The sequence below is a fragment of the Rutilus rutilus genome (genome assembly GCF_951802725.1).
Source record: "Rutilus rutilus genome assembly, chromosome: 19".
NCBI classification, from domain to species: domain Eukaryota; kingdom Metazoa; phylum Chordata; class Actinopteri; order Cypriniformes; family Leuciscidae; genus Rutilus; species Rutilus rutilus.
This window is the reverse complement of record NC_140232.1, coordinates 23,732,437-23,750,629: the sequence shown is the minus strand read 5'-3', so window position 1 is coordinate 23,750,629 and position 18,193 is coordinate 23,732,437. Positions and strand designations below refer to the sequence as shown.

General features: G+C 36.0%; 1 protein-coding gene across 2 annotated transcripts in view; it reads right to left on the bottom strand.

Moving 5' to 3' along the window:
* Positions 1 to 1,532: 1,532 nt before the first annotated feature.
* The window catches only part of nphp4 (nephronophthisis 4), a 159,493-nt gene continuing 142,832 nt past the window's right edge, over positions 1,533 to 18,193 (bottom strand). For both annotated transcript variants that reach the window (XM_084388738.1, XM_084388739.1), the window contains exons 20-29: positions 17,514 to 17,740; positions 13,867 to 14,056; positions 12,576 to 12,659; positions 9,186 to 9,345; positions 8,982 to 9,046; positions 8,350 to 8,435; positions 6,703 to 6,874; positions 5,212 to 5,391; positions 4,385 to 4,528; positions 1,533 to 2,239 (exon numbers count right to left, since the gene is read on the bottom strand). In XM_084388738.1, coding sequence (XP_084244864.1) covers positions 2,099 to 2,239; positions 4,385 to 4,528; positions 5,212 to 5,391; positions 6,703 to 6,874; positions 8,350 to 8,435; positions 8,982 to 9,046; positions 9,186 to 9,345; positions 12,576 to 12,659; positions 13,867 to 14,056; positions 17,514 to 17,740 — 1,449 coding nt within the window. In that variant the 3' untranslated portion in view covers positions 1,533 to 2,098. The remainder of the gene's footprint in view (positions 2,240 to 4,384; positions 4,529 to 5,211; positions 5,392 to 6,702; positions 6,875 to 8,349; positions 8,436 to 8,981; positions 9,047 to 9,185; positions 9,346 to 12,575; positions 12,660 to 13,866; positions 14,057 to 17,513; positions 17,741 to 18,193) is intronic.

Genomic DNA, 18,193 nt, shown 5'->3' with positions numbered 1-18,193 from the left:
GTAAACTTGGGGTCCAAAAGTATGAGAGCACTAATGAAATTGTTTCTACTGTATTTTTCTAATTTCATACATTTTTTTCAAAATTATATTATCAGCCAATCTATTTGAGTGAAAGAAGAATTAAAAGCTGAATAGAAAAAATGATCATGAATTTCAGAATTTCTTATTTAGTTTGACCTCTTTTGCCTTAATGACAGTAGCACTTGAGCTGCCGGAACTCCACAAAACACATTTAGCCATGTACCAACTTTTGCATGCAAACTTTTTACCTCTTGATTTTTAATTATTTTAAATTAAACCACATTACCTAAGTTATTTTAAGAACTAGTATTTTTTCTTAAAATGTATGGTAACCATACACTACTGTTAAAATGTTTGGGGTCGGTAAGATCATAGTTATGTATACGTAGATGCCACATTCGACCGCTTCAGACACCTCAACACGTCCGTCATCTTGGAGCGGTCAACATTTCAGATGATGTCGTCACTCACAGTAAAAGTCAATTCGTTTTCACAAGATGCCACAACATTGCACAGCCTCTGGTTGAAAAAAAAAACAGAGATCTAAGTTCTCGAAGAATTTGGATAACCTTTCACAGGTGAGAATATATCGGTTTGTGTTTTACTATGGATTAACTCAATATTACAGGCTTTTAAACTATGGTAACTTTTTAATGTCGTGTTGGCTGACGCCTTCTCTCATGTATTGTGTTAGCTTATTAAAATGATTTACTGAAGTCTACAGCAGATATAGAGATTCATATATGCCTATAACTTTGGTTGCAGACCCACAGTCTCTCGAGTGTTGACGGACCAGCTTTGATATGGTGGATGGTTGACGCATAGCAACAGTGTCTATGTATATATATCTATGGCAAAGTTTTCCTCATCAAGGGTGCATTTATACAGTAATATTATTACAATTTAAAATAGCTGTTTTCAATTTGATTATATTTTGAAATGTAAATGATCCCGGGGATGGCAAAGCTGAATTGTCTTTTGTTATATGATCCTTCAGAAATCATTTTAATATGCTGATTTGGTGCTCAAGTATTAACTGTTTTAATTAAACTAAATGAATGCATCCTTCCCAAATAAAAGCACTACTGTACATTTATAGATACCCACAAATAATCTGTTTACAAACTAGCTAGCTCCTACTGAATGACAGCTTAATTTAGGCAAAATTGGCCAATTCCTTGCCAGTTTCATTTATAAATTTAACTTGCATTTTTATTCCTCAAAAAACAAACAATTAAGACAAATTCTAGTATATTTTCCACTGTAAATTTTCAATATGTTCTCTCTTTTATGGTCCTTTTTGTGTTTTCCACCTGTCTTCCATATCTGGCCTGGTTAGCTGGCAGGTTATTTGGTTGTTGTCAGACTCGGGCAGCTGTAGCTCTAATAGGAGCCAGGAGATTAGTCCACGGATGTTAATAGAAACCCCTTCACAGCTACTGCAAACACACAAACACAAGTGCTGTTTGGCATAGAATGTTGTCATTGATGCAAAGAATCACACTCAAAAATCAGATCTTTTTTTTATTGATGCTAGTACAAAAAAATACAGTAAAAAATACAAAGGATAGCTGCATTTTCTTCCCCAAAATTAAGCACTCTATTCTCAGTGAGTGCAAACGTAAACACTTGATAAAATGATTGATCTTACATACACGTCTTGCTTTTTGAAGATCTAGAGCTGAAGTCCTGGGCAAGTGGCCATCAGCTCTCCGCTGCTAATGACACATAACAGCAGGGGTTCAGCGTAAACCATAAACACACACACCAAGAGCGCCGATATGAGCATCAGCTCTACAGAAAATCTCTTCTGTTTCAGCCTTCAGCACCACAGGGTGGCTTTACTCAAGCGCACGTGAGAGATTCCATCTACTCAATGAGCTTTGTCTGCTTATCTATAGAGTATGTTTGCTCTGTACTTCAATACTCATGTTGTGTAGATTAACTTATCGCACCGTTTAAGCAAAAATACATGTCCATGATGTCCATGATGTGAGTAAATCCACATCAATCCACTGGTTAAAGGTCTGTTTGTGGGCAAAAGCAACAGCTATAACGCAGTGTTGATGGTGTTGTGTTATCTGTACTGAACCCTAAAACAGTAAGTGTCCTCGTTCTTATCCTGTTTGTCATTGATGAAGATGAGAATCTCTTCCATGCCGGGGTTCTGACTTGGAGCAAAGCGCAGGCCAATGGTGTAGGGTTCCCCTCCCCCAATCTACAACACACACACACACGCACATTAATGCGTATGTATTTGCATATATGCACACACAAAAAAAATAACAAAGCGGCAAAGAATTGCTAAATCAACCAGTATCAGGTCAAACAGGTATATGTTAATTTATAATGAAGCTGATTCTATACAGTGTTATTTATAGACTATTGCAGAATTTATTAATATTTTATTAAGCTTTTATTTTTCATTTTATTTCTAGTAATTTTGCTCTGTGTGTTTTTGTCATTTTATTATTTTTAAATAGTTCTGTTTATTTCTATTTCAGTTTTAGTAATTTTCATACTTCAACAAATTTATGTTAGTTGGCAAGTCAACTTTTTGCATCTGATATGTATATTTTATTTTATTACAGCTTTATTTCAATTACTGAAAATGTTTTAGTTAACAAAAATAACACTTGTTCCATAATGTCTGCATTCCTCCGTCAAAGATGGAAATAATAAAATACAAGAAGATCAGTACTCATTTCATTTTATTTAGTTTGCTGTGCACCTCAGCTTTTGAGTGTGCAAATCATTGTTTTAAAAGAATCATCAAAAGAAAAGTTCAACTTCTGTCATCATTTACACTTACCATTATATCATTCTAAACCTGTATCACATTCTATTTTCCATAGAACAATAAAAGACATCCATGGATTTTTTTTATTTTTTTATGGAATCCATCGATTTTTTTTCAATGGAATAAGTTTCAAGAAGTATATGAAAGTAACACAGAACTAGAAAAGTAGTCCATACAACTATATTCTGTTGTCATATGATAGCTTTTTGTGAATTTAGTGCTGTGAACGACTTCTGATTCTTTTATGTTTGTCATTTTGGAAGCTTTACAGCCCCGTCCTCATTCACATTCACTTTCATTGAAAAGACTGGCCAGGATGTTCTTCCACATAAAGAAATAAAGCCATTCGGGTTTAGAACGACACGAGTTTGAGAGGAGTATGTATTTTGGGTGAACTAATTATTTAAGTAGAACTGGAAACGAAACGAAAATCGTTAAATTCCTTACTACTCCCATTGCTTTTCCTGAGCTCCGTTGTGTCAGAAATTGGTTGCACTCCAGTGTTTAGAGAAATATTGTCTTTATACATTATCTCTAATGGCTGACTAAGACATATGGAACACAGGCGAGGATTTAGTTCATAATCTCCTCAAAAGCACGCATGTATCGATTGTTCTGTTGTCTTTTGGCTCTGCGCCTATTTTACGATGACACAGTTGTTATTTCTTGAAGAGGAAAAAAAGCAACATCTCCAGTCACATTTTTCAAAAATATAGACCCCATAAATCCAGCGCGAGAGAAGATAATTGAAGCTGTGTTGACTAGCAAGAAAATGGAACAGGCCATTTCCTTTCTTTATGAGCTTTACAGCTTTTATTTGACGCTGAGGTATCATTAATCCGTTCTGTTCAATACTGTCACTTGCATATTTCACATTGTTTCGCTATTTATTGCCCAGATATGGGGTGTGAAACTCACTAAACCTTACCGCGATCAATAAGGGCACTGAATGATGAAATTAACATTTTAGCCTGTTCTGTTTTACACAGTTTCTGTGCAAAATGATGATCAGGAAAAATTACTTTGTGCCCCCCAAAGCCACACTAATATATCCGAGACACTGTCCCTGTGGCTAACTAATGTTCTCTGTCTCCTTCTGGAGTAATAGCCAACGGTTGTGTATTGATCACCTAATCAATTAACAGCTTTTAATTGAAGTCTAACGTAGAGCTGTAAGTCCTACACGCATCATTCTGAGCCCTAAAGGTAAGAGATATTGACGTTTCTGGCCTGACTGTGACAATCTCTCTCTTTTCGCCCTTTTTTTTTTGGACTGCAGCTTTATGGTTTCCTCAGGGGACCGGCATTGCGAGAGTGGCCAGGGCACAAATTGAGTTCTCCAATATACAGAGAACTTCACATACTGTGAAACGTGTTTAAGAATGACAGTTTAGAGAGACAGAAATTGATTCCTAGACAGAGACATGTCAAGATCCTTCTCCTCTGGGCTCTAGACACCTTTCTGGTGGATGGGGCTTTGACAATATGGTTCTTATTCAATGTTACACAGCAAGGCCTCCTAGCAAAGTTGATAGAACAAGAATTAGCTTTGGATTCTCTTACCTGAAATTGCTCCTCTTTAAACTGAAGCAGGTCTGGGCGGTCTGTGCGGAGATTGAATACCCTAGAGGAAGAGTAGGGGTTTGTGAAACTGATTTTCTTATTGCTGCCCTTCCCTCCGTCTACAGGAATGTTGATTTCAAATGCCTGGGGAGATTAAAGCAGATACAGAGAGAAATACTGTAAAATAACTGAAGTAAAAACATCAGGTTTAAATCAATGGCACTGACTTCATGCACTAAATCCCCTGTCACAGAGCTGAAATTTAACGACCCGTTCAGTTCTTGCCATTCCTCTGCTAAAACTCTACACGTGATGTCACTGTGAACCGTGCCTCACATTTTCACAGCTAAAAGCACAACTTTTGAGAAAAAAAGTGTAAACAAAAATAATAAATAATAAAAACAATTATTTTATTCAAATATAGTACAAGAGTAATATTGTGAAATATTACCATTTTAAATAACTCTTTTTATGTATTTAAAATGTAATTAATCATATGATGGCAAAGCTGAATTTTCAACAGCCATTACTCCAGTGTCTCAAAACAGTTGTGCTGCTTTATATTTTTGTGGAAACCGTGATATTTTTCAGCATTCTTTAATGAATAGAAAGTTCAAAAGAACAGTGGTGTACACAAATATACATGTCTCTTATTGAGGATGATATACAAATGTACGATACACAATACACATAAATACACTAAACAACATTGGAGCTCATGGTATATAGTTATTGAAAGGTAAATAAGTTGTCACAAATCAATTTCTTTTAGTGAATGTGGTTTGAACCCTACTGTTGCACTGTATTAATGCATTTTGCTTACTCACCTTGGAGATTACAGGCTGTCGGCATGTTATGCACAGCAACCAGGAGGCGACTAGCTGCCGTGTGTCCACATCGACTACATTGAGGTAAAAGAAACGGCTTCCAGGGCGCAGAGCCCTCAGCCCTACATGGATATCTTGAATTCCCTGAGCAGGAAGAGCAAAAACCTCAACTGGATCCACCTACAACAGACAAACAGATCTTATGCTCATAGAGCTTCTGGCATCAACCACAAAAAAACGAAAACAAAAAAAAACGAAAACCCACACAGCAAAAAGCTACTTCAGGGAACACTCCTCTGCAGAACTTCAGAAAACATGAGGCTGCACCTGAAGCTCATAATGTATAGCTACTTTGCTTCATCATCTTTTCTTGGCACCTGCTGTATAACATTAGCACACGGCCAATTAAACCAAAAGTAAGGTTGCTACGAGCACACAGTGCACTGTTGACAAGGGAGCTGCTGTATTTGCTCTGCTTGCATATTTCGAATAACAGGAAATACACATTATGAGATTTATGATGCTCGTATAATCCACCTTTCATTATTCATTATTTGAATTAAAGCTCTACTTTCTTTGCTGCAATGTGCTGAACACAAGTTAATGATACTGCTGCGACCCAACAACATCTGACTCCATGCTCTTTACTTATTTCATGAGATCTAAACCTACATATTTTCATACTAGTTGCCCTGCATTTGCTCCACTTTTGATGTGGTAACTGACAAAAATTCAGCAAACGTATAGGCTAATAAGAGTGACTAAACATTTAAACTGCCATTCGGCATACTAAAACCTTCTCTAAATCCATAACCTGTAAAATCACTGATGCTAAATATGTCAAATGTAAAAAATAACATTACTTTCTGCGATTAATATAGGCTGTTTAACATATATATCAAAAAAAAAAAAATAAAAAATAATTTTAAATAGACAATTATAATGGGTTTACATAACTTTTGTTGTAAGCTTATTTAAAATAAAAGTTATTATCAGACTGATTTTGTTCTGTAATTGTTCAAATATATATATATACAAAAACAGCACTGTGAATTTGTAGTTTAGAATGATTAAATGCTAAAAGATTATGACTTTGAAATAAAATGTCAGCTGGCTATACTTATCATTTTTAATACGTTTATCTCCAAATACTGGCCTTGACTGGTAAAAAGTTGACATTAAAGAAACATTATTTGAATTTCCCCTTGTTAATTGTACATTGAATTTGGGGACTGAATGTGTGATTTATGATTACAAATTACAAAATCGCATTAATATGTGCAATTATCTAGTTAAACTTTTAAATAATTTTGAAAGCTCTCAAATAAAACAAATATTCGAAAAATAAAAAAATCTAGATAACCTAGTCACCTTACTTACCATCTCATTATTTTTCATCATTCTCCCATTTTAGGAAAAAAGGCCACATAATCCCCCATCAGAGCTCTGTACCTCGATCAGTGTGTTTTACTTTGACCCTGCTATGCGTACCTGAAGCTCGAGGGGAGGCGACGTGTAGCACTTGACCCTGCGAATAACTTGCGTGCCGCGCAGAACCAGCGAATGCCAGCTCAGAGTGCCGCACACACAGCTCAGGTCCATCCTTTGCAGGTAATGCACGTATACCTGCCAGATCTGCGCAGGGGAGGCCAGCCAAGGGTCACTGCCATAGAGAGATTGACACAGAAAAAGGACACACAAAAGACACTTTATCACTTTCCTCTTCATATACACTGACACAATAGCAGGACAGGCCTGACAGGCCGCACTTCCCCTGAGAGGGACACACACATATCTCAAATCTTCAAAAGAGAGATGTTCAGAGACACCCAAATGTCACCGTTTTTAAATTCATTCATTCACCCTTTCTTTAAGAGCATCCCACGTGCCAGCGGCAGACGTGTTCCCGTAGGAGGTTTGCAGATGTTGATGTTATTCTGCCTGCCAGGGTTTCTTGAGTTTGACTATATTAAAAATAAAGGACTTTGTGCGTGAGCTCTTCACCCTGCCTGAAGGGGCTCAAGCTCAAGGGACAAAATTTCGAGAACGTTTCTACCGTCCTTGGCTGGTGTGTTGTCCTTAGCAGCAGCTGTTGTTGGGGGGGGACAACTACAGCTGATTGATTTCCTGGTTATTAAAATTTCTCAAAAACTCAGTTTTGATGAGTTACTGTGTGTCTGATGAGCTTGTCTGTTGTTCAATCATTTACAACCATTAAGTCCATTATGAACTCGCTAGTGGATACCAATGCATTTGCTCTGCTGACAAACTACATTTTCATTGTTCGGTAATCAGGAAATATTATATTATTATAATATTTATCATAGTAGATTACAAAAATTAAAACAGGGTTTTGCAAAACCCCTGGGGATTTGTGAGGGAATTGCAGATGGTTTTCGGGCTGAAAAATAAATTAAAATAAACGAATTAAAATAAATTAAAATAAATTAATATTCTAAAATAAAAACTCCTTAAATTACTAATATATATATATATATATATGATTTTTTGTTTTGTTTTTTTGTTTTACCTTCATGCCATGTGATCATTAAGCAACATCAGAGACCCATAAATTATACCCATAAAAACAATATTGAAATAGGAGAGTTTGTCAAATAAAATATTTTAGGTCAAAGGGGTTCAGGAATCTCTTAATTAAAATGTTATATAATTATATAATATTACATAAGTTATAATGTTGTGTTCAGAATATAAGCAAGTGAACTGACTGCTTTTAATTAATACGTGTTGCTGTCACTCTCGCTGGTTCCAGTTCCAGTGAGATATGTGTGATGTGCAGGTTCTAAAATTGTGTTTTTATTCATGTTCACTGATTATGAACTCAGAGATGTCACAGATTTAGATGAATAAATGAATATTATGATCTGATGCAATCAGACAGTAAATGAGACATCCTGATTAAGCAAATGTCATTAATCACACATGAAGGGATTAATCAGGGACCAGGCTTTCACACACACGCACGCACGCACGCAGCCAAAAACAGAGGTTCGCACACACACACACCTCTCTGTGCATCTGGAAGAGTGAAAATTAACAGGTTCTCACTCTCCTAAGACGAGTGAACTTTTATGCACACACACATAAGGGAGATGGTGCAAAAGGAGGTGTACATACGTGAAAATGGTAATGAAGAATTTCCTTATCTGTGGACTTGGGCTACCAGGTACTTTCAGGTAAACATCCTGTGGTTCTTCTGGAGTCTAAAATTTCAAAACATAAGAAAATGAAACATAAATTCATAATGTTTCATCATTAGACTGATTACTAATGAAAAATAAATAAAACTATTAAAGGTTTTTACGAAAAATATATACAAAAATAATAGATTTGAAAGAAAAACATAATATTTTATAAAAACTATAATAATAACTATTTTATGAACAATAAGCACTTGCATGAAAAAATAAATATAATATTTTATGAAAATATTCAAATAAGTCTTTCATGAATAATACATATGAAAATAATAGTCTTGTATGAAACATAATAATAAAAAAATAGAAAATTATAATAGATTAAAATTACAATATTTTTGTATCAATAATGAATAGCTGATTAGTTTTGACAGTTACTAATGTAAAAATGTAATAATAATAGACAAAAATATATATAAAAATAATAGTCTTGTAACAGGTGTTTAGCCTTGACGTCACAATGAGTCAGCACAAAGCCTCAGACATTAACTAACAACTCAACCCCATTCTGATTGGCTGGCTGCTATTAGGAGTGACTCCTGATTGGCTCACCAGGTTGGTGGTGTGGCAAATGACATTGGGGTCGCTGCAACGCACATAAAGGGTGGCGGAACCATCTGTGAGCAAGTACAAAAGGAGACAGAGCACAAATGAGGTCTTTAGTTCAGGACTAATAGCAGACACTGAAGTGTGTTTGTGAGTGCATGTTTATGCATGTGCGCACACAGCGGCAGAGATGTTTGTAATGAGCAGCACCTGCTGTGTCGTCCCAGGCTGCAGGCAGGCGAATGGCCTTCTTTAGGAAGGTGAGTTCAGGATGGTAGAAACGGAAGGTCTGGTCCACCACATGTGGCGTCGGTTCAACATCCACCTGGCAGATCGCCAGAGGCTTTCTGTCTTCCCCACGGAACAACACCTGTAAGACAAGCAGATCGGATGCAAGCTACACACATTTTGAATGGTATTCCAGCAAAATGCTAACAGGAGGACTAAGTCTATTGGAATGTTCTGGGTTCACAACCAGTTAAACTGACAGATATTGACCGCATCAGCGACATGCTGTCAATTACCACAGACAGTAATTTTCTCCCACAGTTTGTAAAAACAAAATTGCATGTATCGGTACAGTAATCCACTTACAATGGATGTATATGGGGCAAGTCATTGTAGATGGTCTAAAAGCATAAATGTCTATATTACATTGTTTTATACATATGATATGTATATAATTTTATTATATGATATATACTTTTATTTTCAACAAATATTATGCAATAAAAATCTTATGGATAAACTTTCAAAATGTTTTGTAATATTTGTCCTGAGGCAATGCCTTGCCCCATTGACACTGAACAGAACTTGAACTGAATTGAATTAAATTACAGCACTACTGGGCTTCTTACAACTGAATTGAACTCGTTTTTATAATTGATAAGTTTTTATATTGATCAGTAATTGAACTGAACTTAGCCAACACTGACTTGAGCTGAATGACCCTATTGTCTTTTTAGAGCTGCTTTACTGTAGAATTAAAATTAGCCTCATATTTGATGAAGTTCTTCATTCAGCATCATTCAGTTCATCGTTCATAATTCAGCATCACTGATTCTGTTATTTTCTTGTTTATTGTTGTGAAGGTGCTTTGAAACAATCTGTATTGTATAAAGCGCTATCTAAATAAAGTTGACTTTTTCAAACTATTGAACGAAATTGAACTTGCAACTCGTGAGATTTCTTTGTAGTATAGCACCAAACCAGCATAAACCACCCTGAACCAATATGATGGTCTAAGCTGCTCCTTCAGCAGAGGTGGTCAAGGTCTACCAATAAGTGACAGACCTATCTGAAATCATTCCACACTGAATGAACAGCACTGACAGTATGTACTGTGATATCAAGTACCTTGAGTCATCTGCAGTCTGAGTGCATAACCTCTCTCGCGTGAGATACAGTCAAGCTGGCTGTCAGATTCACAGCCCAAGACAACCCATTGACACTCCTCTGGAGGTGATATCAGTTTGTGCACAGCAATGTTTGACCCCAACTGACCTAAAAATGATATGGGAGTTTTGTGTGTGGATGTGTGTGTGTGCCAGCAATACTGCAGGGCATCAGTCTCTCTAAGCTACATATGGCATCAACTGCCCAAAGGCACAATAAACCATAATGCCATAGAATAGCTCATCAACCCACACACAGACTTGCTTCACAGTTTAAAGGTAGAGTAGACAATTTGTTTCATAAACACTTTTTGTTATTCTGGTTGAAACTCTCTTCACATCCTGATAGCAATCAGTGATAGAAGTGGTCAAACCATTATTATTTTCTCAAGTCTCAAGACCAAAAAAATGCTCGTCCAATCATTGCGTTCGGTCCGATGTCCTACCTGCCTGTCAGTGGAACTGTTCACGTCTTCAGACTCGGATTTATGTGTTTCTAAGACAACACTATCAACGCCGAAATGAATCTGCAGCAGTCAGGTGGTGCAAATATGCATAAACATACAAATGTAAAGATAGGTAATGAATAGAATCAGATGGAATCTTTTTGTATTTTATGAATATAATATAATATAATTTAATTTAATATACTGTGAAAGGTGGGTGTCAATAGGATATTTTTTTTTAAATAAATTAATACTTTTATTCAACAAGGATGAATTAAATTGATGAAATGTAACAGTAAAGACTTTTTCTTCCTAAATTTATCAAAAATATTAAGCAACAACTGTTTTCAACATTAATAATAATAATCAGAAATGTTTCTTGAGCATCAAATCAGCATTTTAGAATGATTTCTGAAGGATCATGTGACTCTGAACACTGGAATAATTATGCAGTGAAGTAATTCAGCTTTGCCATCACAGGAATAAATGACATTTTAAAATATACTTAAATACAAGACAGTTATTTTAAATTAATAATATTTCACAATATTACTGATTTACTATATTAGTAAATATATATTATATATATATATATATATATATATATATATATATATATATATATATAATATATATATACTATAATATATAATATATATTACTACCGACTCCATACTTTGATATAATATACATGTACTGTGCATACAATAATATATATACACTGTATACTTTTATTCTACTTCCACAGAAATGGAATAAGCAGTTAATCTCCTTATCTGTAATACTGCGTGTCAAATATTGGGCAAAACTACCAAGAACATTTGCAATTACATGAACGCCTAATCATATTGAAACTGGAGGTCTTTGTGTTCACTATGCACTGTTTATCCTTGTTAATGCTTTCATGTGAGTGTGACGTGAGTCATCACAGACAGTGTGTGCACATCTCAGAAACAGAGAGATAAAAAGTGTATTTCTATATTTGCTTAATCCTTTATTTGGGTGTCAACATTTTTTGGGAATTTGAAGGGCACAATAATCACAGTTAGATCAAATAATTGTGACAGGCCTACGCAGAGCTGAGAGTACTGGTATCTGAAACCATTAATTCACCAAAATATTTAATACAACATGTAGGGGTGGCGGAAGTGTAGAGATATGAGAATGATGCGCGAATTCTGTGAAAATCTGCAGGGCGAGTGCTAAGAATCGGTGTGGACGTGATTATGAAATATGAATCAAAGGAGTTGATCAATGTTTCTCATTAACAGACTTATGATATTAATCAAATGTAAGTAATAATATTGGCAGGTTAATATGAAATGTATTTGCTTCTTCAAGACAAGTCTCAAACACACAGTTAAAAATGAAAAGCTTATTAATGGGATAACTCAATGTAAGATGTGATCAAGAGTCATCTCTTTATCTCAATTAAGCAGGTTACTCTTGGAAAAAAAGCGGATCTAATCAATTGGAGATTTCAGTATTTACATAATCAAGTAGACAGGTGCCGTACTTGCCTAAAAATACATACAGCAACACAAAAACAAGTAACTTCAGTCTGTTTTTTTTTTGTAAGAGTGCATCAGTTACATTCAGTTTTACTGTTGTTGACCAAGTCGTGTTTTCAGTCTGGATTGTAGGAGCCACTGCAGAAGTGCCGGCCCACTTCTCTGTCTGAACAACTACTAATCAGGCTGTATAGAAAGAGTTTGTGTTCGTGTGTGTGCTCAGCAGTACAGTGAGCGCTAAGCTCTTACCTTGATGGATTTGGCTTGAATTGTATTGGACAGATGTTTCTGAGCCATCTGTGGACTTCTTGAAATCTTTAAGCTTTCAGTATCCTGCAATATGACAGCAGAGTCATCATAAACTGTGCGCTATTCAGTGAGAGAACAATCACACTGAAATAATGTCATTACGGAATGGGAAAACATTGTATGGACAGGTCTGTTTAGGCTGTCTGGATGAGGCTGTTTTTAATCCATTTTATTATTGCTGATGCTTTGAGTCAATTTAACCTCCCTCCTTCAGTTGTGGGTGCCTCTGTGATACTACAGCAGACTATAAACAAACCCAAATCCAATTAATCCGGAAACATGTGAACTAATCCAAGTCTCATCAGTGGAAAAGGGAAATGAGGAAACAAATGCAGTTGCTCAGATGGCGCATCGTTTTTGGTTGATTTGCACTACAGTACAACACACAAAAACAATAAAATCGTCCACATTTTCTCCTGATGATGTTGTTTACCAGCATCAGCAGTTCAGCGGACAGTTCACAGTCTCCTGTTTAGGGGCTTTTGCACTGGGTAGTAATATGAAATCAGTTATAGGAACCAGTGCGGTCCCCCAAGAACTAAATTCTCCCTTAGGGCCACTTTCTAGGTTGCACAAGAACACAATGGCACAGACAAAGGCAACAGGTAAATGCCATTAACATTAGCTTTCTGTATGTTTATGTGCCATTAACATTAGCTGTATGTTAGTTTGTTGAGTAAGTATATGTAAACTGTGTGCTTACACAGCTTTCTAAAAATGGAAGGTGTTGTGTTTCGTATAGCATCTGTTCGGCCAAATAACAAACACTTACGTCACTGGTAGTTCCTATTGTGCTGGGATAGACCCTACTCTGAAGTAGAAGCTAATTTAGTTCCCTCAAAAGGAGTTCCTATAACCAAATTCGTTCCCAGTTCCTGCGGTACGAACACACCAAAAAGCAGGTACTTCTGCTAATAGTTATAGGAACTATGAAAACGTCCCTTCAGTGTGAAAGCCCATTTTGATTGCTTTACTGATGGGAAGATTCACTTGAGTCCACGTAGTGGCCTGTCTAGACTTTTTTTTTTTTGGTCTGTGGTGGCCCATGTATATAAGTTATAATAATACTTTCTTATTATTATTATTACCACAAATAAAACGTTTTATATATATATTCAAAAACAAAGCAAAATAAAATAACATGGACAAATAGTAGTAGTAGTCTCAATAAAATGGGTGAAAAGTACATTTAAAAACACAAAACAACAACAAAAGTTTCCTCTAGATTTACCTGAACAGGGAATGTGCGACCACAGACGAAGGTCTGGTACTTGAAGGGGATGTGGACGCTTTCTTTGGGCCGCAGGTAAACCTGTGGTGTCAGTGTGCTCTCCTTTAGGTGAAACATCTCCTCCTCTAGAGGAGTCAGAGTCTTCGTCAACTCCTTAAAATATCTCCACTCCTCGCTCTTCACGATTACACTGAGGGATAAAAAGAGAGGGAGATGAAAAAAGGAAAAGAGAGAGACAGAGGAAAAGAAAAGAACAGCTTGAGGACTTTCTTTGCCTTGCCAGCAGTATTTTATTGGCAATGAAAAAGAGCGTATTTGAGTATGCATGATACAGTCAAACATAAGCCCTCACAGAAATGAAACTCCTGGGAGGGTACGGTTTAAAGATAACACACACTGGGTGTGGAATATTACTTTCTGTTTCATAGAGACAAATTTCATGCACAAATATATGAAGGAAAAGGGCATTTGAAACATCAAAGGCAGCACCTCCGGGCCCGAGAAGGGATCATTTTCCATAAATGAAAAAAAAAAATAAGGAAAAGAAAGAATTTCGAGGTGTAAAAACTCTTTTGTACTGTATACACTACAGTAGATGCGAAACCAAGTCTCGGAAAATTCAATCACATTCTCTCTTTAATAACAGAGAGCCAGGCAGGTGATACAAAGTGAAGTATGCTTACGTTAACAAAAGCAAAGCCCATTTCCTTTTTTTTTATATAGACACATATACAGTAGGTAAGGAGCTCTTTTGTAAGGGTATTGCTAAACGGGGGGAAGAAGAGGGTAATAAAGAGAATTTTTTTTTTTATTGAAATGCTAAATAGGAAGTATAACCTTACAGAATATCTCTTCACAGTAAGAGATACAAAGCAGAGACAGATCAGTTTAGCCATGTAAACAGATAGACACAAACAAACATGGCTTCTGGTGAGGTTGACAATGACATGCAAAACATTTAGTTTATATAATTTTATTTAAATGGCTTCCCTTGTGGTAAATGGAAAACCAGAAGTGGAGTAATTACAGAATACTATGAGATTAAATCGCCATTGCTCCACTCCCATACTCCATCTCGAAGCTTTGGTTTCTTTTGAAACAATTTTTTTGCTGTTGGACAAAATATATACAAACTAACTCGCATGTACAAAAAAAAAAAAAAAAAAAAAAAGAGAGAATAAAATAAAAATGAACGTTTGGGGTTGGTAAGATCTCTTTTGCTCACCAAGGCTGCATTTATTTAATCTAAAAAATCAGTAACAAATTGTAATATTGTTGGATTACAAGTTAAAATAGCTGTTTTCTATTTTGATATATTTTTTTAATATAATTTATTCCTGTGATGACAAAGCTGCATTTTCAGCAGCCATTACTTCAGTGTAACACGATTCTTGTTGGAAATGTTAGAAACAGTAGTGCTGCTATTTTTGTTTTGTGCAAACCCTTTTTTCAGGATTTTTTGATAAAGTTCAAAAGAACAGCATTTATTTGTAATCGAAATATTTTGTAACATAAATGTCAACTGTCACTTGGATCAATTTGACAATAGTATATGCATAACAATGATTCCAGTAAAGTACATAGAGAGAGATAATAAAATTCATCTGAAGTATAACTTTTAAAAAATGCTTCAGAAAAAAGCTAATTACGAGCTACGGGACCTGACCTGTGAGGATGAAATGAAATAGGCAGAAAGAATGGAGCTGCTCTGCTAAAATATGGTGTATCCTTTAACCTGCCGCTCCTTTGGTTCAACTAGTCCATATATAATGTGAGTGCAGGTGAGAAACAATCTCTTCAGTAAAAATGAGAGAGAGAGGTGACTTTATAAGGTTTGCTTTGTGGCATACATCAGCAATACAAACAAAGGTCTGACACATCCTTTGCACAGAAAGAGAGAAGCATCAATTCAACACAAATATACAAATGCAAACTCCAGATCTCAGGTATTTGTTTCCCTGGCACAGCTCTGTGCACACACTTGTGTTTTGGACTGACTCACAGGGTTCACGCACAAACACACTGCTCCTGGGCGAGCAGTTAAATCCATGACACATCACAAAGTGCTTAGGTTTTATGCCACAACACAATGCAAGCTGGGAAGACGTTTATCATGCAAACTTACTTCACAGAGAAAGATGGTGGGCTAAGAATATTTATCTTGTCCTAAAGCATAGTGTGAGTGTGTGGAGTTTAGGCTACTAATGTCTTTCCTAATTAAAGGCTGAGAGATGCAGGAGTGTTAATGCCGTAATTTATTCCACCTCGCCCTCTCAACTTCTGTCTCACTTTCTTTTGCTTATCAAGATGGAGTGTGTGGACTTAGCCTATGGCCTACAGAAAACTAATATTTTGTGTGGTATAATCCTGGATGTGCACACAGAAAATCTGGACAGGGGAAGATATTTAACATCATGCGGCAATTAAAATAAGATTGAATGGGGGAATTGATTATTTATTCAGTGTTGTTTTCCTACCCCCTGGGAAGTTCTTGGCCCCTGAAACACCCTGCTGAGGAGAACTCATTCATTCAGATGTTCATTTCAAACAAGGCTGTTCACACGTGAACTAAACATTGATCTCTGCATATTTTTTTCATTTTTTTTTTTTCAAGGCTGTAATGCCAGAGGCAAAGGCTTTATTTGAACTTTGAATGGACACAGTGCCTACTGTGCATGATTGAAGAATAGGCTTACTACAGTATGTAGATATTAACATCAAAGTGGTTTTCTTTGGGTATATGCATACTGTACTGAGAATGAATTCAATTATCATTTTTGGCACATAGTGGTCAAATTACTGTACTGTAGTGTCCACAAATCTCAGACAAAAACTCAGTCACATCACTCTCATCAAAGAATTATTAATAAAAGTGTCATCACAATGTTATTCTGATAGAAATCACAGTAAATACAAATTTCAGTTTCTTTTATCTCTCTAATTAAGAGTCAGAAGTTAAATAAAATAAAATAACCCACATTCTTAATTTGGCAATGAGAAATGAAAATACGCAAAACATTAACTAATGAAGCAAAACGTAATCTTTTTTGTCCATACAATAAATGTTTTGTCCAATGTTTTCATTGTAATACTAACTTTCATTGTATGGACAAAAACAGTTGAAGCATTCTTCAAAATATCTTCTTTTTTGGTATGGTGATGTGTGCAAAATCACAGTTTTAGTCTAATGCATGCGAAAAGAGAGTAGCAAAAAAGTGAAATGATCAACAAAAAGGCAAGATATTATTCTGTTTGCCCTCAAAGTCTGCGAGTGGCATCTAGATGCTGGCATAAGGTGAGCTTTAAAAGTGACCTGCTTTTGACTTTGGATTCGGCACTCTGGTTTGAGCACTATATCGATAATTTAACCAGTCTAAAAGAGAAGTTTTTCCAGACATTTCCTCTAATAGATCTGATCCACAGATCTGAAAAAAGCCAGTTAAGGGTCTTACTGCACCATAATTTAACTACATGAATTATCAAAATATGACATGATGTGGCTCCCACAGTCCTTAAGCTTTTGAGAAAAGAAATGTGAATGTGCTATTTTGATTAGATGGTATTTCAGTGTTCTGATTTGATTAAAGGTTGCTTGGCCTGAAAAGGTTGGCATTCACTGATCTACTGCATTCAAATGCATATCTCACCTGAGCTCTGGGTCATCGCATTCAATGGTGACTGTCTGAGAAACGTTGAATGGATTCTTGAGCACAAATTCGAAGAACTCAGCTGTTCCGAGTGTGGCGTACAGAGTGTGTTTGGTAGTGATGGCTTGAGAGAGCATGTTGGTGATCTCCTGTGCTTTACAGCGTTCACGATAGGCCTCGATCACACGCAGATCACGGGAATGCTGCACCCGATCGGTCCGATGCCTCTAAAACAGTTTTCAAAGAAATTCACACGTTGAAAAACTTGAAACAAAAATACATAGAAACTAATAAAAGTGATTTGCCTGAAGCCTGGCAAGACAGGCTGTAGAATGAAAGTAAGAGTGAATTTGGGTTTCATCATTCTCACAGAGTGGGAGGAACTGGTGAATAATGCAGCACAGTTTCAGCTGTTTCCTTTTTTAAGCTAAAATTAAGCTCATGCGTCGACAGGAACACAATAGATCACACAAAAAAATTCATTTTCATCATTTTTTACTCACCCAGACGTATTTCAAAACCCATATGACTTTCATAAAAGTTGAATTTCTGAAGAATATCATGGGCACTATTTTCCAAATAATGAAAGTGAAGGAGGACTAGAATTGTCAAGCTTTAAATTTTCACAAAACACAATAAAAGTATCACAAAAGTGTCCCATATGACCCTTGTGAGAGGAA